At 42.9% G+C, this 24,721-nt stretch overlaps 1 protein-coding gene across 1 annotated transcript in view; it reads left to right on the forward strand.

Moving 5' to 3' along the window:
* The first annotated feature begins 3,354 nt into the window (after positions 1-3,354).
* Positions 3,355-24,721, forward strand: part of LOC138977013 (fructose-bisphosphate aldolase-like) — a 29,784-nt gene continuing 8,417 nt past the window's right edge. Inside the window, exons 1-4 of the mRNA XM_070349904.1 lie at positions 3,355-3,517; positions 20,174-20,236; positions 20,784-20,900; positions 22,422-22,688. Coding sequence (XP_070206005.1) covers positions 3,379-3,517; positions 20,174-20,236; positions 20,784-20,900; positions 22,422-22,688 — 586 coding nt within the window. The 5' untranslated portion in view covers positions 3,355-3,378. The remainder of the gene's footprint in view (positions 3,518-20,173; positions 20,237-20,783; positions 20,901-22,421; positions 22,689-24,721) is intronic.

The raw sequence follows: 24,721 nt of genomic DNA on the forward strand, positions 1-24,721 counted from the left end.
TGAGGCAACTGTTAGCATTTTTTGTCGTAAGAATTGACATTTTTAAACATAAATCATGGAAAAAAAACTAATTCTACAAAAAGTGCAGGTTTTCTTGGTATAGTCAGTTAAAGCATCTTAAAATTCAAGAAATTGTGCAATTACGTGTATGTATTTGAAATGGCAGACAATATTGAATGAAAGTGATTTTTGACTGATTGAAACCCTACCCCCACTAACAAAATGGGCCCTGAGATTAGGGGTGTTAGTTAAAGATGACTGAATAATGGCTATGCTTTTCCCCTAAAGTATTCAAAACCTAAACATATACATAGGCAAGATGTTCTACATTAACACAATTAACTTTTTAAACATATACATATGCTTAGTACACGATACTTCCGGTTTTTCTACCGGATGACTTATACATTTAGGAGGTAAACACCTTATCGTAGAAAAAGCTTTATTTTCAAAAAGTGCAAGTAATTATTAAAAATCATACATAATATTTATATATAGGAGTTAATTTTCCTTCGAAAGTCATTTGTTTCAAGTGGCAGACAATGTCAGTTGGAGAGTTACATGTACGTAAAGCGTATAACTGTTGTCTGTGATTAGTGCATTGTGGACACATTGGCACCATTTGATCCTAAATGCTAAACGATGTCGTGATCATACCACAGTTTTAGGATAATTTTACATCGCATCGATTACTAAATTGATGGTAGAATTTCACTGATAAATTCTATTTCCGGTAGCGTCAGTGCCGTTATCTTTTTCTTTTTGTAATAAGGTAATAACGAATGAACCACGTGTCACACTCTTATGCTAGTCTTTAAATGACAATTCCAATTCTAGTAAGTTAAAAGGCATGTATTGCGCGTTACATACATTTATACCCCCCCCCCCCCCCCCAGGATTACAATGCAAGTAAACACACATAAAGAGATAGTAACGTTTTGCATGGTTACACGTTCAGTAGTGAACGTAACGTGTGGTTTAACAAAATTACTTGCACATACAATAGTGAAGTCTGTCTGTGTGTCTTTGTTTGTGTGTTTGTCTATGTCTGTCTGTGTGTTCGTATGTTTGTCTCTCCCTCTGTCTGTCTATCAGTCTGTCTATCTCTCTCTTTCTCTCTGTGTCTCTGTCTGTGTGTGTGTGTGTGTGTGTGTGTCTCTCTCTCTCTCTCTCTCTCTCTCTCTCTCTCTCTCTCTCTCTCTCTCTCTCTCTCTCTCTCTCTGCGAGGTAGGTGCACTTAAAGAGAAAGCAACACAGTAAGAAATGCATTTCTCTACCAAGAATGAAGTTTGTCTGTGTGTTTGTGTGCGTGTTTTTTTTGGTTGCGTAAGTGTTTCTCTATAAGCATCTCTACGACTTTGTTCGCGTACATAAGTGCGTGCGTGCATGTGTGGGTGTTTCCGTGTCGGTTTGTCTCACTGTGTGTATGTCTGTCATTTTGTCGGTATGTTTGTGTATGTGTCTTTGTGTGTGTGTGTGTGTGTGTGTGTGTGTGTGTGTGTGCGCGTGCGTGCGTGCGTGCGCGCGCGCGCGTGTGTGTGTGTGTATGCGTGCGTGCGTGTGTGTGTGTATGTGTGTGTGTGTAAGTGTGTGTGTGTGTGTGTGTGTGTGTGTGTGTGTGTGATTGCAATTATTCCTCCTTTTTACATTCAGTCAAGTTTTGACTAAATGTTTTAACGTAGAGGAGGGAATCGAGACGAGGGTCGTGGTGTATGTGCGTGTGTGTGTGTGTGTGTCTGTGTGTGTGTGTAGAGCGATTCAGACTAAACTACTGGACCGATCTTTATGAAATTTGACATGAGAGTTCCTGGAAATGATATCCCCAGACGTTTTTTTCTTTTTTTTTGATAAATGTATTTGATGACGTCATATCCGGCTTTTCGTGAAAGTTGAGGCGGCACTGTTACACTCTCATTTTTCAATTAAATTGGTTGAAATTTTGGTCAAGTAATCTTCAACAAAGCCCAGACTTCGGTATTGCATTTCAGCTTGGTGGCTTAAAAATTAATCAATGACTTTGGTCATTAAAAATCTGAAAATTGTAAAAATATATATTTTTTATAAAACGATCCAAATTTACGTTCATCGTATTCTCCATCATTTGCTGATTCCAAAAACATATAAATATGTTATATTTGGATTAAGAACAAGCTCTAAAAATTAAAAATATAAAAATTATTATCAAAATTAAATTTTCGTAATCAATTTAAAAACACTTTCATCTTATTTCTTGTTGGTTCCTGATTCCAAAAACATATAGATATGATATGTTTGGATTAAAAACACGCTCAGAAAGTTAAAACGAAGAGAGGGACAGAAAAGCGTGCTATCCTTCTCAGCGCAACTACTACCCCGCTCTTCTTGTCAAGTTCACAAAAATAAACAGATTATGACGTCATTTTAAGTGGCACAAACGTGTACATGAATGCCTTCCCTTTCGAATGATTTACAGTTATAGAATTTCTGTCAAGCGGTTTAAGTTTTATGTCCGTTTTATGAACCCAACCCTCAAAACAAGAATAGTAACGCCAAAGAAGGAAAACATACACACAAACCAACGTTTTTCTCACCGTTGGTTTGGAATATTGCCCCAAAACTTTAGATTTAGTGTTGTGGTGTTAAAATCTATCAGAAAAATGTGTTTGCTAACGTGACGCCAAAAAGTAACCAAAACGGTCCTCAGCCGACTGACTATAAGTGTAGCCTATATGCGATGCCGATGCTAACTTTTGTCTGTCTGTGCGTGCGTGCGTGCGTGCGTATGTATGTGTCTGTGGTAGAAACATTTGAAGACGTCACAACATTTGAAGACGTCACATTATGACGTAAGAGGGTTAGACGTCACGCGAAGGAATTACTGAAAGTCTCGGTCATTGTAATTTTGCCGAGCGGGCCGAGACTAGTTTTTTCTTCGAAATCGGCCATTCAGATCTAGATCTAGTGTCTCGCTTTCTTGCACAGTGTCACCTATGCCGCTTACTGTGTGTGTGTGTGTGTGTGTGTGTGTGTGTGTGTATGTGTGACGAAGTGATTGAGTTTGTGTTACTGTTTGTCGATTTCTTACGTGAGCCTTGAAGGCTTCGCCTCTTGTTCTTGCAGACCGTCACTGAGTTTCCTTCTTAAGCAAGTGAAGGCAGTATATAAAGCATCGCTGAGTTACTCTTGTGCTTGTGAAACATTGATTGGCCCAGTAAAACAAATTACCCGTGCGCTTGTTAAAGTTTAATAACTCCCGCTCACTGTGATAAGTCCCAAAGAAAATGCAGTCAGTTCTCAAAATGTTCGAATTCCATGGCGCGCGACAACTATGATATATCAGGGGGTTGTCTTTCATGAAAATGAGAGTTGCTTCCCTTCGTCCCCGTCAACCGCAGCATCATGTCCGGTTGTTGCGGTTTCGGAGGGAAGGGCGGCGATGCCGATGGTGGGGGAGGAGGCGGAGGCGGCGGCGGCGGAGGCGGAGGCGGCGGAGGCGGAGGCGGAGGCGGAGCCAGAGGCAGCAAATCCAAAGATGGAGGTAATACTGACATTTTTGTATCCATCGTTTGACTGGAAGCCTTCCCGATGTCTGTGGACAGGAGGACGATTCATTTCTTTCTCAATTGTTGTACATAGTGTAGTTCTTCTAATGTTGAATTGAAAGCCGGCTCCTCAGTGTATGATGTACCTGCCTGTGGACAATATGACAGATCTATCTGCATCGGGTGGAGGAAATTGTAAAGACTCTGATAATGTACTTTACATTCATGATAGAATAGGCCACGGTCAAAAGATCGTGTAGGTTACCTAGCTCAAAGTTAGGCTAGGATAGCAACTGATCAAAAGATCAGACAAAGGCTCAACAGCCTAAGTACCAGTCTGTCAACATATCATATCATATCATATCATGATCATTAATGTAAGCCATACTACGCCGTTCAAACATGACAGAACGAATGGCAGTGCAACATTGTTGAATATTGTTGGGCGAGACAAAGCAATCCTCGGCTTCAAGTTCAACTGCCAACCTCGTTCATATCCCAACACTAAAGTGACGGTCAAAAGGCTGTACAATCTCAAGGGTCCGTTTGTTTTTTTTGTTTTATATAGCCGAGAACAGAAGCTAATTACGCATGTGGCTTGCGAAGTTTTTTTCGCAAGTTTGTCGATTGAATCGAATTTTCCACCTCAGTTCTGAGTGTCTGCTCATGATGAAATAAATTAATAATAATAAGATTGCTGTCATTGAGAGAGTGGTGTGTGTGTGAGAGAGAGAGAGATATATATATCGAGGGAGAGTGTGAGACTGAGAGAGAGAGAGAGAGAGAGAGAGAGAGAGAGAGAGAGAGAGAGAGAGAGAGAGAGAGAGAGAGAGAGAGAGAGAGAGAGAGAGAGAGAGAGAGAGAGGGAGAGAAAAACCACTGCTAAAATGTAACAATTACAGTCTTAGCTCTCTTCCTGTAGCAGAGTTTTTGTGTGGTCAGCTCTGTGCTGTTGTCTATGGACAGAAACTCAGAAACTAGTCAATCAGGTTTGCGTCACATTCTGAATTGACTGAACGTTGCAATAAGAGTAAAACTGTGACGAAGAGCTGCTCTTCTTTCAAGTCCTCCTTCCTGTTCTGGGCTTTGCGTAGGAGGGAGGCCATGAAGCGACGCCTCTGCTCGAGCCGTCTGAGACTTACAGGGCGCCTGGGGGCCAGGATTTGGACTTTGCGAAGTTTTTTGATGCTTAGTGGTTGCAGCAGAACTGTCCGCATGAACTGGAAGGTGTGTATTGTCATGTTCGGTCATTTTGTTTTGGATTTCTTGTATTTTATTTACTTGGCCACCCAGAGGGGGTCTCTGGACAGCCAAAGAGTACCCGGACCGGGGGGTTGAGGTCCGCCGGATCGGTTGCGGAGGGGGACGCCAGAAGGAGTCCTTCATGTCCGCTGGGGCAGTCGCTGTTTTATTTGGTTGTTTGGCGAGCTCGCGCCGCGCCCGATCCAGGGCCTCAGAATATGGTATGTATGCTGCCGACCTGATCTTATTGGCCTGCAGTCTCAGTCTCATTTCCGGGCATCCAAGATAAGCGGCGGAATGCTCGCCCTTGCAGTTTACGCAATGTTTGGCCTTGGTGCATGCCGCGCCGTCGTGGCCCTTAGAGCCACATCTGGGGCAGATCTGCACTTTTGATTTGCATTGTTGTTTTAGGCCACAAAAAAAGGTCTGTTTACGGTAACATAGGGTGGAAAAAATAGGGTCGGTAGGTCGGCTTTTTTTCTTCTTTTTTTTTTCTCCCCTCTCTATGATGTTTCACAGTTCATTTCTTCTCATCAATCCCTGTTTTTGCCCAACATAACTATAAACAGTACTTTGAGCTTACCTCCCTTCTGTCGTCTGCTGTTTGAGCGCAATTGTTTTGAGCGCTCTATCGCCGTTAGTTTGTCAGAACAGGAGGTGGTCCATATTAGGAGCCGGTCCATATTAGGAGCCTTTCCCCTATGTTCTCCCTCAAGCACATTCGCCCACTTTCATCCCATCCTATACGCCTCTTTGTCGATAAATGGACTGACAAGCCAAACTATTAGGTTCATTAGTGTGTCCTGCGTTGATATGTGAAATATCACCGTTCAAAACGGTCTGTAATGTGCAAACATTCAAAAAGAAATGAAGCAGTCAAAAGTGTGTGGAAGCGCACCGCCGCAGCGGCTGGATCGGAATAAAATTGCCTTCGCGCGTTGGAAACAATACAACATCAACACACCCTAGCCAACAATCGCATGGCGGTACGGCGGCGTACGCTCGGTTTAGCTTTGAATATACGGGGTGGTAACTGTCAAATCAAAATTGTTTCTGAGCGCTGCTCTTGTGTCGTCGTTTTGTCTTAACGTTAACAGGAGGTGGTCCATATTAAGGGTCCTTTATTGAAGAGGTTCCATTTCTGGTGGTGTCCGAAGTTTTATTCTGTACCATTCAGCCATGTATAATATATATCCATAACACTTTTTTTTCCTTTTTAACTTTCAGTCCACAAGGTCAACAATGTGCCAATACAGTTTCGATAGCAACTTACTGCACACAAAAGTCGGCCTACGCCTTTGCTGAAAACAACATGTTTACTGCTGTAACACACCTCGAACTGATATTGATTGACTCGCACATATCTTAAAGTCACAATGACTGCATGTGGCCGGGAGAGGACAAACAAATGACCTTGTTTAACGTGCCTCTAAACCGCTATTTTCACATTTTTACTTTCGATCCATTGACATTAGTGTGTGTGTGTGTGTGTGTGTGTGTGTGTGTGTGTGTGTGTGTGTGTGTGTGTGTGTGTGTGTGTGTGACATATATATGTATACACACATATATGTATAAGTATGGGGGGGGGGGGGGGGGATACATAATTATATGAAAAAGTACATTTCTCTCCTCTCAGCTGGTTCTGAAGCTGTCGCTCTCTTTGTGATTTAGCCTGTGAGAACTTTATGTGAGAACTTTTCGGAATTTAAACAATTTTGTTATGAGGTCTGAGACGGGTTGCTAGGTAACAGCATAACAATCCACGTTGTAGGGATCGATACAGTATGTCTTTTGACAACATGCACCCACTGATGTGCATAACATTTTCCCCGTCCCATGTGAAAAGTGATGGTGCTGTCTCCGCGGCTCATCATCCTATATACAATGTATATAGTCTTGAGTCGAGCGTTTGAAATGCCTGAGCCTGAAGGCGGGTGTAACTTACACTTCTTGGTATCAGTCTGCCTTAGAGATGAGGACGACAGTTAGCAAGATGGCCAGAATAGCGCGCTGCATTTTCCTGCATAGAACTAGATAAACTGCCGCGACGGTGCCTGAGCTAAACATTGGCGGGCACTGCTCACAGCACAGCACACGGCACTGTAAACATTCCCCGTCCCGCCTTGACCTCTCTCGCCACCATCCGCCCTGCCCTACCTTTGGTCTCAGAGTCATCACGCCGTGGATGGTGGCACGCTTAGTTTCGTCCACCGCAGGAACAACACCCAATTCGTTCCCCCGCACGCGGAAGCAAAATTGTTATCTCGCAAAGGAATTGCCCTGTGAGGGTACGTTGTGGCAAATCACATTATTAAGTATAGATATTCTGAAGCAGAATTGCCTAGGCTAGATGTATAATATGTAACTTATGTCGTGTTGTGTACTCGTGAACAGTGGCGTTCGATTTTCTGCCGAAGTCCGTGAAAATTATACAGAGAGGTCTCAATTTCGTACAAATTAACCTAGAACTACCATTTAAAGCACTATTTTAATACTCACAGTTTAATCTTCGATACCTTGCAGCCTTGTATGCGCGTTTTTGGGCACCAACATCGTGGATAAGCTGCTCTAATCTAGCGTTATTTTGCGGTACTCGATTCTCAGTGGGTAAGGTCCCCCGCAGACACCAGATAAGCTGCGGGGGATCTTACCCCGTCAAATTTCACTGTTGATCTTTGAACCGATCGTGAGTCTAAACTAAGGTAAGCTTAAACTTAAAAATGAAGAGCAGTATCCACAAGTAGTTTGACTTTGACCAGCAAAAAGATTTAAGCCCTTCTGTTGACCGTGCTTTGTGTTATTTCAACATTTTTAACGTGGGAGACAGTATTTCTGACTTGTCTTGATGACATTTCTTCTCTTATGTAGTACACGAGAGTGTAAATGGTAAGACAACTAGCTGATCCAATGCAAAATAAAGTACTGAACAGTATGATATAAACTTCAATACTAGAAAGTCTGGTTATCTACTATTTTAAGGCATTAATTTGGAGACACCTACCATGTTGTTCGTCTTGCGGGGGAACAAATTGGGTGTTATTCCTGCGGTGGAAAAAAAATAGGCGTGCCACCATCCACGGCGTGCTGGCCGCCGTACAAACTATGTTGCTGCCCATGGCTGTTGCTTGGTATACTGCTGTGCTTTGGGTCACTTTGTCAACTATGGCCACTGACCTACCCCCCCCCCCTCCCCCCGACGTTAGAATAGGATGGGAAAAGAATTCAGACATGCTGTGGTTTCAAGATAGTCACTTCAGTGTTATCTCTCAGTAGAAACCAACGAAACTTTAATATACAGCATCAAAGAGTAAACTTTGCTCAATGATGTAGATCGTCAAATTCAAACATGATACAAACACTTTTTATGCGTTCCGATGAGATAAATAAAATTGGCATGTATTGTATTTACGTCAAAGGCCGCAAACAGTAAAAGCGGCTGTATATTAAACAGCTGACTGTCCGAATTCTTTAACTTCGTGTCAGTCACTCTGAATGGCGCCAATTCTTTGCTTTTCTTTCTTTCGTTTCTTTTCTTTTTTTGTTCCATGTGATATTTGTATTCGTGCACTGCAATGAATTACTGTTAAAAGCTTATTCATAGCACACACCCCCCCCCTCTCTCTCTCTCTCTCTCTCTCTAGCGCGCAGGGCGACGTACGGACAAACAGACGATCGAACGAATGCGTGCATAATTATCATCACAGACACAAGGTCGCGAGTAGTCGCACTCTCGAACACATGCGGCATTATTCCGTAGATATTAAAAAGCTCTCGCGTTACTAACGGTTAGTACTTCGACAATTTGTTAAAAAAACACACCAAAAAACCAACTAAAAATCCAATCCTATAAAAACCCCGACCATGGACAAAATAGTTAGCACTTCTCATCGGTGCGTAAATCAGTAACACTAAGTCGGTCAGCAACACTGTCCATATATGTCCCAGCCGGTTCAAGTCTAACTTATGTACACATGTGTTACACACGCAGATGCCACGCACACTCACGCGGACCGAGCTACAACATATTGATATTGGCCTTATCAAGGGCCGGTGTCCTCAAAACCAAGGTGCGCTCATTCTGCTACAGCTGACTACTACACCAGTTCACTTAGCCTGTTGACCTGTCATCTGGGAGTACTATAGCAACCAGTCTCTACGTTTTTGCTGATTAAGATACTATTTTTTGTTTTGTTTAAACGGTGTTCAAAACCAACTTTGAAGATGTCTTGGGCTCTGGCTACTCCTCATCCCATCGCTGCTGGTGGTTCGTCAAAATGTGGGTATTTTATTGATTTTTCAGGCTGACGACGTCATCATGTCTTTAACTTTACGCTTACTGAGTTTCTCTTCGCTTCAACGCAGTTTTGTGAGCCTGCATTTGATGACATCGAAATGCTCTTGTCAAGCGTCAAGCGATATATTCAAATATTTAGTCAATAATGTCGGCCTTCAGAGTGAAAGATCGACATTGACAACCTGGGATCAGTCATCGTCAAGACTACTGAAACTTGGCTAGCCACAACTCGTAAACCTAGACGGGTCGAGCTGGTCTCGGCGAAGCATGCCAACATAAGACCTAATTTGCATATGAATCGTTTTTTGACTCACATGCGAAGCAAAAGTGAGTCTATGTACTCACCCGAGTCGTCCGTCGTCCGGCCGGCCGGCCGGCCGTCCGGCCGTCCGGAAAACTTTAACGTTGGATATTTCTTGGACACTATTCAGTCTATCAGTACCAAATTTGGCAAGATGGTGTATGATGATAAGGCCCCAAAAAACATACATAGCATCTTGACCTTGCTTCAAGGTCAAGGTCGCAGGGGCCATAAATGTTGCCTAAAAAACAGCTATTTTTCACATTTTTCACATTTTCTCTGAAGTTTTTGAGATTCAATACCTCACCTATATATGATATATAGGGCAAAGTGAGTCCCATCTTTTGATACCAGTTTGGTTTACCTTGCTTCAAGGTCAAGGTCACAGGAGCTCTTCAAAGTTGGATTGTATACATATTTTGAAGTGACCTTGACCCTGAACTATGGAAGATAACTGTTTCAAACTTAAAAATTATGTGGGGCACATGTTATGCTTTCATCATGAGACACATTTGGTCACATATGATCAAGGTCAAGGTCATTTGACCCTTATGAAATGTGACCAAAATAAGGTAGTGAACCACTAAAAGTGACCATATCTCATGGTAGAAAGAGCCAATAAGCACCATTGTACTTCCTATGTCTTGAATTAACAGCTTTGTGTTGCATGACCTTGGATGACCTTGACCTTGGGTCAAGGTCACATGTATTTTGGTAGGAAAAATGTGTAAAGCATGTGAGTCGTATGGGCTTTGCCCTTCTTGTCTTTCATTCTGAGCACATATAAGAGTAAACATAGATATCTATATATTTGTGGATTCGCGAATGGATAAAGAATACCATGCAATCATTTTTTGACTCACATGCGAAGCAAAAGTGAGTCTATGTACTCACCCGAGTCGTCCGTCCGTCCGTCCGTCCGTCCGGACGTCCGGACGTCCGTCCGGAAAACTTTAACGTTGGATATTTCTTGGACACTATTCAGTCTATCAGTACCAAATTTGGCAAGATGGTGTATGATGACAAGGCCCCCAAAAACATACATAGCATCTTGACCTTGCTTCAAGGTCAAGGTCGCAGGGGCCATAAATGTTGCCTAAAAAACAGCTATTTTTCACATTTTTCCCATTTTCTCTGAAGTTTTTGAGATTCAATACCTCACCTATATATGATATATAGGGCAAAGTAAGCCCCATCTTTTGATACCAGTTTGGTTTACCTTGCTCCAAGGTCAAGGTCACAGGAGCTCTTCAAAGTTGGATTGTATACATATTTTGAAGTGACCTTGACCCTGAACTATGGAAGATAACTGTTTCAAACTTAAAAAATTATGTGGGGCACATGTTATGCTTTCATCATGAGACACATTTGGTCACATATGATCAAGGTCAAGGTCACTTTGACCCTTATGAAATGTGACCAAAATAAGGTAGTGAACCACTAAAAGTGACCATATCTCATGGTAGAAAGAGCCAATAAGCACCATTGTACTTCCTATGTCTTGAATTAACAGCTTTGTGTTGCATGACCTTGGATGACCTTGACCTTGGGTCAAGGTCACATGTATTTTGGTAGGAAAAATGTGTAAAGCAGTTCTTAGTGTATGATGTCATTGCTAGGTTTAGTTATTTGACCTTGACCCTGAAGGTCAAGGTCATGTAAAGGTCAAGGTCAAGCATGTGAGTCGTATGGGCTTTGCCCTTCTTGTTCTTTAATTCTGAGCACATATAAGAGTAAACATAGATATCTATATATTTGTGGATTCGCGAATGGATAAAGAATACAATGCAATCATTTTTTAATGTTTGTGAACATTCGATTTTAAAGGCAACTTAATGACCAAACTATTGAATTTAGTTTTCAGCTTCAGATCTGAATTGCCACGCCCCCCCCCCCCCCTCCAAAAAAAGAAGGTTCTAATTGCCTTGTTTTGAATTTCATGTAACCTTGAATAATTAAGATCGCTTTCCGTTCGTCGTCGATATTTCGTCAGTAATATGATTTGATATCTCATCAGTCGTGCATGATGTTGGGTATCTGCGTTGTCTTTCATGTGGTCAATGCCTTTTGTCGATCGTACAGTAAAAGTGCATCAGCCTTCAAAACTAGCACTATATTGGTCACCCATTTCTGTTTTTCGTCTTATTTAGGTCAAGAACGCTGTACTAATTAATACCATATCAGTCGGGCAGTCTTCTGATAACGGTGTAACACGAAATTTTTACTCCACGAAAAATTTACTCCGAGTACACTTTTCGTACGAGAAAAGAACTCCCCAAGGCACGAAAAAATTACTCCCTCCACGAAATTTTTACTCCCCATTTTGTTTACTTCCAGTAAAAATCTCGTACGCAAAAATGGGATGCGGGCGAAGGGATAATGCCAATAAGTGATCTCGCGCACACGAATGTCGCGCTACCCTCCCTCCACCCCTTCCACCACCAAGACTAACAGGGTACAAGGGAGTAACAATTTCGTACACCTGGCATGGGAAGTTAAATTGCTCGTGTTGGGGTGAAGTAATTTATTCGTTATTTATTCGTCAGGGGAGTAACATTTTTGTACGAAATGTTTACTCGGAACTCACCTGTCTTGGGGAGTAATTTTCTCGTGCAATGGGGGAGTGCTTTTTTCGTAAAGGGAGTAACTTTTTCGTACGAAATGTTTACTCCGGAGTAAAAATCTCGTGGGAGTAATTTTCTCGTGTTACACCGGCCTTTCCACTTTTCTGGTCTGACTGACTGACCTTCTCTGATTAAAACACAGGCACACGTCGTTAATTCTTTTCATTGTGATACCTGTATAGGACAGACCATATGATGTAGTACATGTATAGGACAGACCATATGATGTAGTACATGTATAGGACAGACCATATGATGTAGTACATGTATAGGACAGACCATAATTATGATGTAGTACATGTATAGGGCAGACCATATGATGTAGTATGTATATATTATAAGTGATCCCACTCTGTGTGTCTGCCACTGATTGTCGAGAAAGGGTCATGGCCTGAAAGTGTGACCTTAGCCCGGGGAATGAATGGTTGAGTCAGGTGTGTGGTGACTAATGCATAAGGGGGTTCCTCTCCAAGGTTTGCTCGGGTCAGTCTGTGAGAAAGGGTCATGGCCTGAAAGTGTGACCTTGGCCCGGGGAATGAATGATTGAGTCAGGTGTGTGGTGACATAAGGGGGTTCATCTCCAAGGTTTGCTCGGCCCGGGTCAGTCTGTGAGAAAGCTGAATGAAGGTGGCCGGAAAACGCAAGAGGAGACTGAAACTTCCGTCACTACTAGCTGCTCCGGCACACGCGCTTGTGTGTGTGTGTGTGTGTGTGTGTGTGTGTGTGTGTGTGTGTGTGTGTGTGTGTGTGTGTGTGTGTGTGTGTGTGTGTGCGTGCGCATCTACTCTACGTATTGTATCTCCTTGTACGTCTATCTCTCGCTCCTTTCAGCATAAGAAGACACATATATCGTATTAAATATAATTCACATTGATCGAGATCCCCCGTCTCTCTCTGTCTCTCGTTTCAGTTGTAAGAATACTCCCCCCCCCCCCCCCCGTTCTCTCTTTTTATTGCGTTCAACCCCCCCCCCCCCCCCCCCCCGACCCCACGTGCGGCAGTAGGCGTGTTCATCTGCACTGATTGACTGCTGCGCACGGTTCGCTGGTTCAGTACCATGCAGATAGACGCTTTTGTTGCTCGGCGATGCATGTAGGCCTACAGGTAGATCTATTCATTTCGCCTGGCATGAAAACATGTGAGCATTTCGGCTGTCGTTTAGTCATTGAATTGCCCTGCTTCAAGATTTCAAACGCCTGAATCAGACCTGTTGCTCTCAGTCTCGATCCAAACTGAATGTCACCGTCTTAAAGGACTCGGTGAAGTGCGAGCTGCACCGGTAGGTCATAATTATACAGTTTGGACGATCAGAAAGTTGTGCAGTCAACATTTGATGCACGTCATTCAGGTTACCTCGGGCAGAGACATGTCATTTCTCTGACACTGATGAACCGGTCGTTTGGTGTCGTAGCCGCTGGGTGGACAAGTGAAGCCATGAGACTGAAGATGCTGTACACATTGCTTTGACATTGAGCGACCTTATGAGGTCGTCGTGCTACAGCTGTAACGAGGCGGTTACACCCGATCAATCCCCCCCGATCAAGCGATGTTTTACCCCCATCCGCACCGCTGCCAACATTATAACTCATAGAAGGCTGCCCACGGTGACGGGTGGTGGGGGGGGGGGGGGGGGGGGGTTGGGCCGGGTTGCATGGTTGAAAACATAGATACAGCAGCTAATCTTCACCAGAAATAGTGAAACACAACAAACTCAGAATGACATTATGCAGCTGGCCGGGTGGATTGGGGGTCAGTGACCTCTTAATATTGATGGCCGCAGGAGCGGTCATCTATTGCAATGCGTTCGGAGAACTGACATGTCTCGTTTTGTTACCGTTCTCACGAGATCAGTTACAGTTTTCTCTCTCTCTCTCTCTCTCTCTCTCTCTCTCTCTCTCTCTCTCTCTCTCTCTCTCTCTCTCTCTCTCTCTCTCTCTCTGTATGTATGTCTTTGTCTGTGTCTCCCTCTGAGTCTCTCCGCTTCTGTCTTTCTACGTCTGTCTCTGTCTATGTGTGTGTGTGTGTCTCGCTCTCTCTCTCTCTCTCCCATCCGACTCCTGGCACACAGGTCAAAGCAGAGGTTAACTTGAGTGCACGTGTACCTAGCAGGAGGGGGCTGATTCGGGTCAGAAGTGGGGTAAAGCACTTTGGTCTTCACTCTTTGGGTTATAGCTTTTAGTGGAGAAGATGCCAACATAAAATTGCACTATGCTCTACTATTTATTGAGGGGTCGTCCTCGACCCCTCTTTCTTCAATTAGCTGAGGGCGGTGAACATGTGTCGTTGTTTGCCGTTCTCATGAGATCAATTACTTTTGGTTTTTTTTCGTTTTTTCCTCCTAATTTGTGCATTTTCACAACAGGCTTTTCTGTTTCATCTGTCATACATGGTGTCAATTGGAAAAAAACCGGAACAAAACAGAAGTAACTTATCTCGTGAGAACGGTAGTGCACTAGGTTTGCAAAAAAACACGACAGTAGCTATAGCTTATCTCTTTCAACCCGTATGGGGGCCCTTCAACATGTGACAGACTGACAAATCCACCGAACCCATTTTGTTCTTCGAGAGAAGTTTTCCGGGGAAACCTTTTCAGTGCCTCAGGGTCAGCTCAGGGTCAGCTCAGGGTCAGTGTCATCCATGTACGGCCGGACGAAGCCATGTTAACGGAAGGGATATAAGACCGTTTTCAGCGGATTTTCACACTGCTAAAACCTGACTTTCTTGCAGTTGCTTTGTCTGCAATGCCTTAGAACTCTACGAAACAATCTCTTCGATCATCTCTGCGCTGAGTCGGTCACACTTTTGTTCACCCCTGCCAACAATCTCAGTCAAACCGTAACAGCACAGAATATCGTCCATACCGGCAACCAATTATTAACATGTCCCAAATAGCATTGTATCTCGTTGGTTAAACACATCACAATCTTACAACCACCACAACGAAGACCAAACATCAAAAACAAAATTTACATTGTACAGCCGCACTCGCCTAAACGAAACACTCGGATATCTGGAACCAAAACCAATTCCCAGCCAGACCCCCCTCTTTGTAAGACTATTTTTAATTCGGATAAGCCAAACTCTGTGAAAAAATAGCTAACTCAAACACGGATATCTCAAACGTGATTTTGACAGATAAGCCAAACTCTAAACACGAAAAACACGTCAGGAAGATAAAAATATTTCGTCAACGCTATCATTATCCTACGAGCACGTCACCTGTTTTTGAATATGCCGGGAAACTGATGACGCGGTGTGCCCTCAGACCTTACTCTTGGCCGTCCGACCGTGACGTTGAAATCCTTGCAGCTGCCAGCATGTTCCAAACAACTGTTGCAGTGTTCAAAAACGAGTGGCTCTCATACAAACCTATTTTTCCAATCGAAAGAAGAGATCTTTGTGAAGAGCAAATCTACATGAGGAATGATGTATGTGTTCATTTTGAACGAGTCAGTGGTGAAGATCAAACCACAATAAACATGCAGCGAAACAAAACATTTGCCTACAATCTATGTGTTCGGAAATTTGATCTTGATTTATGACCACAGAGACAACTTGTCTAATTTTGTTTCTGTTCTTTCTTTAATGGGGAGGGTTTCATTAAACATTACATTTATTATGATTTACTTGGAATCCATTTAACAAAAGCGTAGTTGCTTGTGGAATCTTGGTTTTGTTTCTGAGATGTGTCACTGTTTTCACCCTTTATTTTTACAGTTGGCTTTGAGGTATTAAAAAAACCCAACTGAAGAAAGCACTTTTAACTTGTCACTGTTTTGATCTTATTCATTTAAACACACACACACACACACACATACACACACACACACACACCGCACACACACACACACACACACACACACACACACACACACACACACACACACAGGCACACACACCACGCACAGAGAGAGAAAGAAAGATTTTGTTTGTTTGTTTGTTTGTTTGCTTAACGCCCAGTCCACCACAAAGGCCGGTTATATCAGGGCCGCGCGGTGCTGCTTTGACATTTAACGTGCGCCACACACAAGTCGCAGCACAGGCTTCATGTTTCACCCAGTCACATTATTCTGACACCGGACCAACCAATCCTAGCACTCACTCCATAATGCCAGAGGTCAGGCGGAGCAGCCACTAGATTGCCAATTTTAAAGTCTTAGGTATCACCCGGCCGGGGTTCCGAACCCACAACCTCCCGCTCACTGGGCGGACGCTTTACCACGGCTAGGGCATCGTGTTGCGGTAGAGAGAGAGAGAGAGAGAGAGAGAGACAGAGACAGAGACAGAGAGAGAGACAGAGAGATTCCAAGGGATTTTACAACTTATCCTGAAAAAAAACTCGCTTAAGCCGAACTGCACGATAATTTTTCGGGAAAGGTTTGGCTTATCCGAACTTGTATATGCAAAAACTCGGATAAGCGAAACGATTTTTTATTCCCCGGGCGAGTTCGGCTTAAGCGTGTTTGACTGTATTTGTAACACCCTCTTCGTGACGCTTTCATCAAAACGATCACAAGAACATGCACCATGCGCCTGGCTCTACTTCCAGTTGCAAAACCTACAACCCATGACCGCCAAACGGCCGTCTCGTCTCTCTAACAGCAAAACTAGTGTGAAACATAAGTAATCAATTTACCCACTTGACTATGTTCGCAGTGACAGGGACCTATCACTCTTCTTTGCATGTTTTTATGCCTACGGATTTTCAAATACTCTGCAACACATGTAACCCAAATTCAACATGTGCCCGTACAATACCGCTTCTTTTTTGAAAACATTGCTTCGGCCATGTTGATTTTTATCAACCAATTTTCTTGTTATAGTTGCGAGCACTTGAACTGACAGCCTGGCGGCAGAAGCAGCGTCTTGTATGAAACAAATGCGTCTAAGCCAAATCGAGGAAAGACAATCGTAGTCAACGATTACAAATTGAGCATACAAAAGTAAATAATTTCTCGATTTATTTACGCCTCCTCGATCCGTCTATTCCAGACGGACAACACTGTGGTGTTCTGTTAGGCCCTACATGTTACTGGCCCCCAGTGAGTAGTATACCGTACTCGCCGTATGTCCTCACATATCACTATAACCTATTAGAGACATATATATACACACATTACGTATTTTTCACCCTGCATTTAACTTCAGTAATTTAAGACAAAATAAAAACCGATAACATTTGCCTCTGGGTCAAATTTGAGCCTACTTTCGGTTTTGTGACCTCGTCGAAGTTCTAATGGGCTGTGTTGGTCCGTGTTTTGTCTTTCACCTTTCGTCTTTGTTTAGATTTCCTTATGTAAAATCAGAAGAAGAAGAAAATTCAATCGGGTGCCAAATAATACACGTGATGACGGGGTGACCGAGTCAGCACTCCAAAACAGCGTAGAGGGCCCCAAAGGGTTTAAAATCGTGATCGTGATTGGCGTTTTTTGACCTTTCTGTGACCGTGATTGCCGAAATTTCCATTTCTGTGATCGTGATGGGACTTTGGCCGTGATCCGTGATGACAAAAAAAATCAAGTCTTGTGATCGTGATCGTCATTTGTTTTCGTGATCGTGATGGGCATTATTGCAAAGCATGTTATTTTCAACGTACATTTTTCACAGCTGTATCACTCTATGATCTTCTATTCGTCAAGGTGTTTGTGATCGTGAAAACAAAAATCAAGGTAACTGTGATCGTGAAAGCTAAAATTTCCCTTCCCGTGATCGTGATGATACCCCCCCCTTTGGGGCCCTAGCGTAGTAAACCGCTGACGAGCCCCTTCAACTTGAACGTTCTTGACACCGACGGTCAAGGTGAAGGTGAAGGTGAATGACGTCGGCAGGAGCCTCCTTCTCGCTCTTACCTCTGTGGATCTTGTTTTGTGCAGACGTCCTCTGAGTGCCACTAGTGTGAGTAGAATCTTTTCTTTGATTTTGTGTCGGTACGGGCTCGACCATTTCACTGAAACATGGAGATAGAGGAAGTAAATAACGCTTGGTAAAGTCGGAAGGGATATAGGAGATGTGGCAGGTCGGTTTTGCTCAGTTTATACCCTCGGTTGTCGGCGACCTTTCCCATCGTACTGAAGGCCGATTGTGCCGGTGCTGAGACGTGAAAGTGCAAACACCGTGCAGGAATCTCAGCGACAATCCCTTTTGAAGCTCATAACACCGGGCGTTCTTTTTGTGAGTGTTGAGCGATAATTGTTCGTACCCACAGACACTACGCAGGCTACCATATTGATCGAGCGTCTGTCGAGGGAATGTTATTCATTTCATCAGTTGCTGCTTGGATTAGTTAATTCTGTCACATTTGAGACTACAAATTCCTCTTTGTTCTGACTAAAATATATAGCTTGGCGTGTGTTTTAAAATAGTTAAAGTTTTCTAATCTTTTGGCAGTATGCTCTTACCACGTTAGTTCTGCGGTGTTCTGCTGTACCAAAGAAATTAGATATCACATGGGAAGCATGATAATGCTTACTGATGTAGGATTGGCCTTGACCTTCATTTGTCCCAGCTAGACCAAGCTATCCGAAGACAGAAACTAGCAGACCTTGCATAAAGCCCTCTTAGTCTTAGTAATAGTACTACCTATTCTGTAACCACACACACACACAGAGGGAGAGAGAATCGTGCACTGCATGCAGATCATATCAGTTCTCTATTTGGATATATAACTATGAGGCAGTTCATTAACTTTTCCAGTTCATTAATTTTTCCAAGTTATATTTTACCACACATTACCAGTGTATACAAAACAGCTCAGCAGATTTATCTTTCATACAGATGACTTAATTAATTTAAGACATGTTTTGATATGAAGAAATTATATATTTTAATAAGGAGACATGAAAACATTTGAAGTGGACCTGTTATATTGTATTTACACCTTCGATTTTTCTTGCATCATGCTGACTAGGCAGTGAAAGATCATGTTAGTGTTATGCTGATGATATCTGTATATGCTATGTCATGTTCAAGGAACTCAGCTTTTTCTAACAGCAAGGAGTGTACCGGCTGCCAGGCTTTCTTAGTTAGTTGTGGTATTCAGTATGTAAGTTGAGGGCTGACCTTTTCGAGACATAGACTGACCTGTTCTTGTTCAGTTTGTGAGACTGACCTTTTCTCTTTTAGTTTGTGAAGTGCACATGTATCCAAGTATATTATTCAATGCCTCTTTTTTTTACATTTAGTCAAGTTTTGACTAAATGTTTAACATAGAGGGGGAAATCGAGACGAGGGTCATGGTGTATGTGTGTGTGTGTGTCTGTCTGTGCGTGTGTGTGTGTAGAGCGATTCAGACTAAACTACTGGACCGATCTTTATGAAATTTAACATGAGTTCCTGGGAATGATATCCCCTGACGTTTTTTTCATTTTTTCGATAAATACCTTTGATGACGTCATATCCGGCTTTTTGTAAAAGTTGAGGCGGCACTGTCACACCCTTATTTTTCAATAAAATTGATTGAAATTTTGGCCAAGCAATCGTCGACGAAGGCCGGACTTTGGTATTGCATTTCAGCTTGGTGGCTTAAAAACTAATTGATGACTTTGGTCATTAAAAATCGGAAACTTGAAATTAAAATTATTTTTTTATTAAACGATCCAAAATCTTATTCTTCGTCATTTTCTGATTCCAAAAACATACATATGTTATATTTGGATTACAAACAAGCTCTGAAAATGAAAAATATGAAAATTATTATTAAAATAAATTTTTCTAAATCGATTTAAAAACAATTTCATCTTATTCTTTGTCGGTCCCTGATTCCAAAAACATATAGATATGATATGTTTGGATTAAAAACAAACTCGGTAAGCTAAAAAGAATAGACATACAGAAAAGCGTGTTATTCTGCTTAGCGCGACCACTACCGCACTATTCTGCATGGCTTGTCGATTTCACTGCCTTTGCCACGAGCGGTGGACTGACGAAACTACGAGTATGTGGTCTTGGTTTAAAAAAGCAGTGTGTTCAGTTTCATTCTGTGAGTTCGACAGCTTGACTAAATGTTATTTCGCCTTACGCGACTTGTTTAAGGAGTGTGGAGACTTATTCCGTGCTTACTATTTTGTCTGTGTTGACAGCTCTTATATCCCGTAGTTATTTGATCATTGTCAAGCAGTACCTCCATGTTAAAGTGGTATCTCTCTGAGGGGAGGACACTTCTTAATAAAGGACACATTTCCTCGTTCCCCAGGGTCTACTAAACTAATCAAAGTCTGCCTGACGCAAGAGGTTTCCTGCAGTGTGGATGCTTTTGGTTAGTCTCAAGGGTGACCTCATCACATCTAGTACTGTACAGTGGAACCTCCCTTTTAAGACCTAAAATCTGAGTCATGTTTTAAAAAGGAGGGAGTCTTGAAAGTGCAGTGAATTTGCAGATGTAATGACTAATGTACATACAATCTGAGAAAACATTATCTTGAAAGAGAGGGAGTCCTAATCTGGGGATCTTAAGGGGAGGGTCCCACTGTATTGTACTCCAATCTTGCGCCACTTGGTTATGACATTGACCATTTATCCTGGACCGCCAACTAGCTCTCTCTCAGTGCATATGGAACATGTTTTTCGATGAGTTTTGTTAAGTTTAGTTTGGAGTTTTGGAAAATCTAGTTTATTGTCACCTCCCATTGTCACAAATAACTGGAGCGTGCTTTCTTTTCACTGTCTTTGAATCGCTGGCCTTTCAAACCGGACGCTAAGCGCCCCTGAAAGTCGAGCGTCGTAACCTCGTGGGGTCACGTGACGAGTTGGCAGTCCAGGCTATTTGGTCTATGGTTATGACGAGTCCCTTGGTGATGTTTCAGCCAACATGCCTGAGTTTGCCCCGTACCTCACCAAGGAGCAGGAGAAGGAGCTGATCGACATTGCCCGGGCCATCGTAGCTCCTGGCAAGGGGATCCTCGCCGCTGATGAGTCTGTCGGTGAGTTTCTCTCTTCCCACGGCTTTGTACCTTAGTGGGAGATGAGAAGAGATGCAGTTTTTTGTAGTTGTGTGGGATGTAAACTGACGTTAAGTTGTTTGAAGAAATATACATGCAATCAGACTGTTAAAAACATTTAATTTAACCCCTTCACTGCCACAGTATAACAGCATTATCCGAACGGTCTATGGGAAAGAACTGTGTTTAGAACCCCTACAAGTACTTGGACAGTGGTTACCTCCCATTTAGTTTTCAGAAATGTCCTGAAATGTTGTTGACACAAATCCCACGTATGAGATACGGTTATGGGCGTAGGACAAACCGAAAATGACCACGTATTACATACGGGGTGGGCAGTGAAGGGGTTAAGTGTTTGACATGCTTCATTCTGTTCAACATTTACAATGGTAGGTCCTGAAATGTGTTCGACATGTTTTATTCTTTTCAATATTGACTAGCAAATTATGAGATGTGCGTTGCAGATAAGCTTTTGATGTCAGGAGTGAATGTTGTGTGATGCACAAAAACACGATTGATGGTAACAGATGCTTCAGGAAAATCTTGCCAGAGCTCATGCAGGTTTCTTTGCTGAAAAAGATTGGGTTCTTCTCAAATGGTATAGCACATTTTCTGACAGGAAAAGTTGACCACTCAAGTTCTGATTTGAGACTCGTCATACGGAAGTATTTACTAAGTAAAAGTAGACTATCCAAGTTCAGTTTTTAGAATTCACAAAACTTTTGATTGTGAACATAACAACTGAGGTGATGTAGAAGAATGTCTGACTTTGATTATCCATATCGCAGGCTCCATGGGCTTACACCTGATTTAAAAGAATGTCTGACTTTGATTATCCATATCACAGGCTCCATGGGCTTTGATTATCCATATCGCAGGCTCCATGGGCTAACACCTGATGTAGAAGAATGTCTGACTTTGATTATCCATATCGCAGGCTCCATGGGCTAACACCTGATGTAGAAGAATGTCTGACTTTGATTATCAATATCGCAGGCTCCATGGGCTAACAACTGATGTAGAAGAATGTCTGACTTTGATTATCCATATCGCAGGCTCCATGGGCTAACACCTGATGTAGAAGAATGTCTGACTTTGATTATCCATATCGCAGGCTCCATGGGCTAACACCTGATGTAGAAGAATGTCTGACTTTGATTATCCATATCGCAGGCTCCTTGGGCTTACACCTGATGTAAAAGAATGTCTGACTTTGATTATCCATATCACAGGCTCCATGGGCTTTGATTATCCATATATATCGCAGGCTCCATGGGCTAACACCTGATGTAGAAGAATGTCTGACTTTGATTATCCATATCGCAGGCTCCATGGGCTAACACCTGATGTAGAAGAATGTCTGACTTTGATTATCCATATCGCAGGCTCCATGGGCTAACACCTGATGTAGAAGAATGTCTGACTTTGATTATCCATATCGCAGGCTCCATGGGCTAACACCTGATGTAGAAGAATGTCTGACTTTGATTATACGTGTCGCAGGCTCCATGGGCAAGCGCCTGCAGGGCATTGGAGTGGAGAACACCGAGGAGAACAGACGGCAATACCGCGAGGTGCTCTTCACCACCGACAAATCCCTGGCAGACAACATCTCGGGCGTGATCCTGTTTCACGAGACGCTGTACCAGAAGGACAGCAACGGCAAGCTCTTCGTGGACATCCTCAAGGAGAAGAACATCATCCCCGGCATCAAGGTGGACAAGGGCGTGGTCCCGCTGGCCGGCACCAACAACGAATGCACAACGCAAGGTGAGGCTAGGGCAGCTGCAACATAGCTAAGCTGCAGACGTAGCTGGGGCGCCTGGTAGCTCAGTGGGGCGCCTGGTAGCTCAGTGGGGCGCCCCAGCGCCTGGTAGCTCAGTGGGGCGCCCCAGCGCCTGGTAGCTCAGTGGGGCGCCTGGTAGCTCAGTGGGGCGCCTGGTAGCTCAGTGGATAGAGCACTGGACTTGTGATCCTTGGGTCACGGATTTAAATCCGAGCCGGGACGCACTGGGGTCAACTTTATGTGCAGACTCAGAGACGGTATCCAGGTTCCACCCCTGTGTCATGTAAAAGACCTCGGTCATTCTGCCATAAGTGCAGGTGGCTGAATTGACCTACACACGCACACACTTGGGCAGCGCGACTTATTGCTGCTAGCTTTCCACTGGAAGGAAGCGACCCGAATTCCTCAGTGATTGGGCAATAAAGTCATGAAAATGAAATGAAATGAATTTGAGAAATTTCACCTAAATCATTCAGCTGCACATTTGCCGTCCTGCAGAAAGTATTTAAAATTGTCCAGTGTGTAAGCATGGTAGCATGAAGTACTGTAATTAGCTGGAAGGTTGAGACACAAGATGCATACAGAGTTTGTCTGTGTCTGTGTCTGGGAGTGTGATGTGAGTGGATCATACGTGGTGAGGGTATAAGGATGATAGGATATGTAAAGTGAAGGGCTTTGTTTGTTGTGGTTGACTGGGATGTGGTTACCAAGCTGTGATTTTATTTAAGTTTACTGTTTTTGAGTCACTTGAGAAAAAGTGACTCTATGTAATCGGTCAGTGTTAGTCTGTCCGGCCGGCCGGCCGTAGACACCACCTTAACGTTGGACTTTTCTCGGAAACTATCAAAGCGATCGGGCTCATATTTTGTTTAGTCGTGACCTCCAATGACCTCTACACTTTAACGATGGTTTCGTTGACCTTTGACCTTTTTCAAGGTCACAGGTCAGCGTCAAAGGAAAAATTAGACATTTTATATCTTTGACAAAGTTCATCGGATGTGATTGAAACTTTGTAGGATTATTCTTTACATCAAAGTATTTACATCTGTAGCCTTTTACGAACGTTATCAGAAAAACAAGGGAAATAACTAGCCTTTTCTGTTCGGCAACACACAACTTAACGTTGGGCTTTTCTCGGAAACTATAAAAGTGACCGGGCTCAAATTTTATGTGAACGTGACTCATTGTGTTGTGAATAGCAATTTCTTCCTGTCCATCTGATGCCTCATATAATATTCAGAACTGCGAAAGTGACTCGATCGAGCGTTTGCTCTTCTTGTTTAAGTTTACTGTTTTTGAGTCACTTGAGAAAAAGTGACTCTATGTAATCGGTCAGTGTTAGTCTGTCCGGCCGGCCGGCCGGGCGTCCGTAGACACCACCTTAACGTTGGACTTTTCTCGGAAACTATCAAAGCGATCGGGCTCATATTTTGTTTAGTCGTGACCTCCAATGACCTCTACACTTTAACGATGGTTTCGTTGACCTTTGACCTTTTTCAAGGTCACAGGTCAGCGTCAAAGGAAAAATTAGACATTTTATATCTTTGACAAAGTTCATCGGATGTGATTGAAACTTTGTAGGATTATTCTTTACATCAAAGTATTTACATCTGTAGCCTTTTACGAACGTTATCAGAAAAACAAGGGAGATAACTAGCCTTTTCTGTTCGGCAACACACAACTTAACGTTGGGCTTTTCTCGGAAACTATAAAAGTGACCGGGCTCAAATTTTATGTGAACGTGACTCCCAGTGACCTCTACACTTTGACATCTGCTTTGGTGACCTTTGACCTTTTTCAAGGTCACAGGTATGTCTTGAAGGAAAAAAATTGAAATATCATATCTCTGAAACTATTCATCGGATTTGATTCAAACTTTATAGGATTATTCTTTACATCAAATTATTTACATCTGTATTGTGTTGTGAATAGCAATTTCTTCCTGTCCATCTGATGCCTCATATAATATTCAGAACTGCGAAAGTGACTCGATCGAGCGTTTGCTCTTCTTGTTGTA

Source organism: Littorina saxatilis, linkage group LG9, assembly GCF_037325665.1.
Source record: "Littorina saxatilis isolate snail1 linkage group LG9, US_GU_Lsax_2.0, whole genome shotgun sequence".
In the NCBI taxonomy this organism is placed as follows: Eukaryota; Metazoa; Mollusca; class Gastropoda; order Littorinimorpha; family Littorinidae; genus Littorina; species Littorina saxatilis.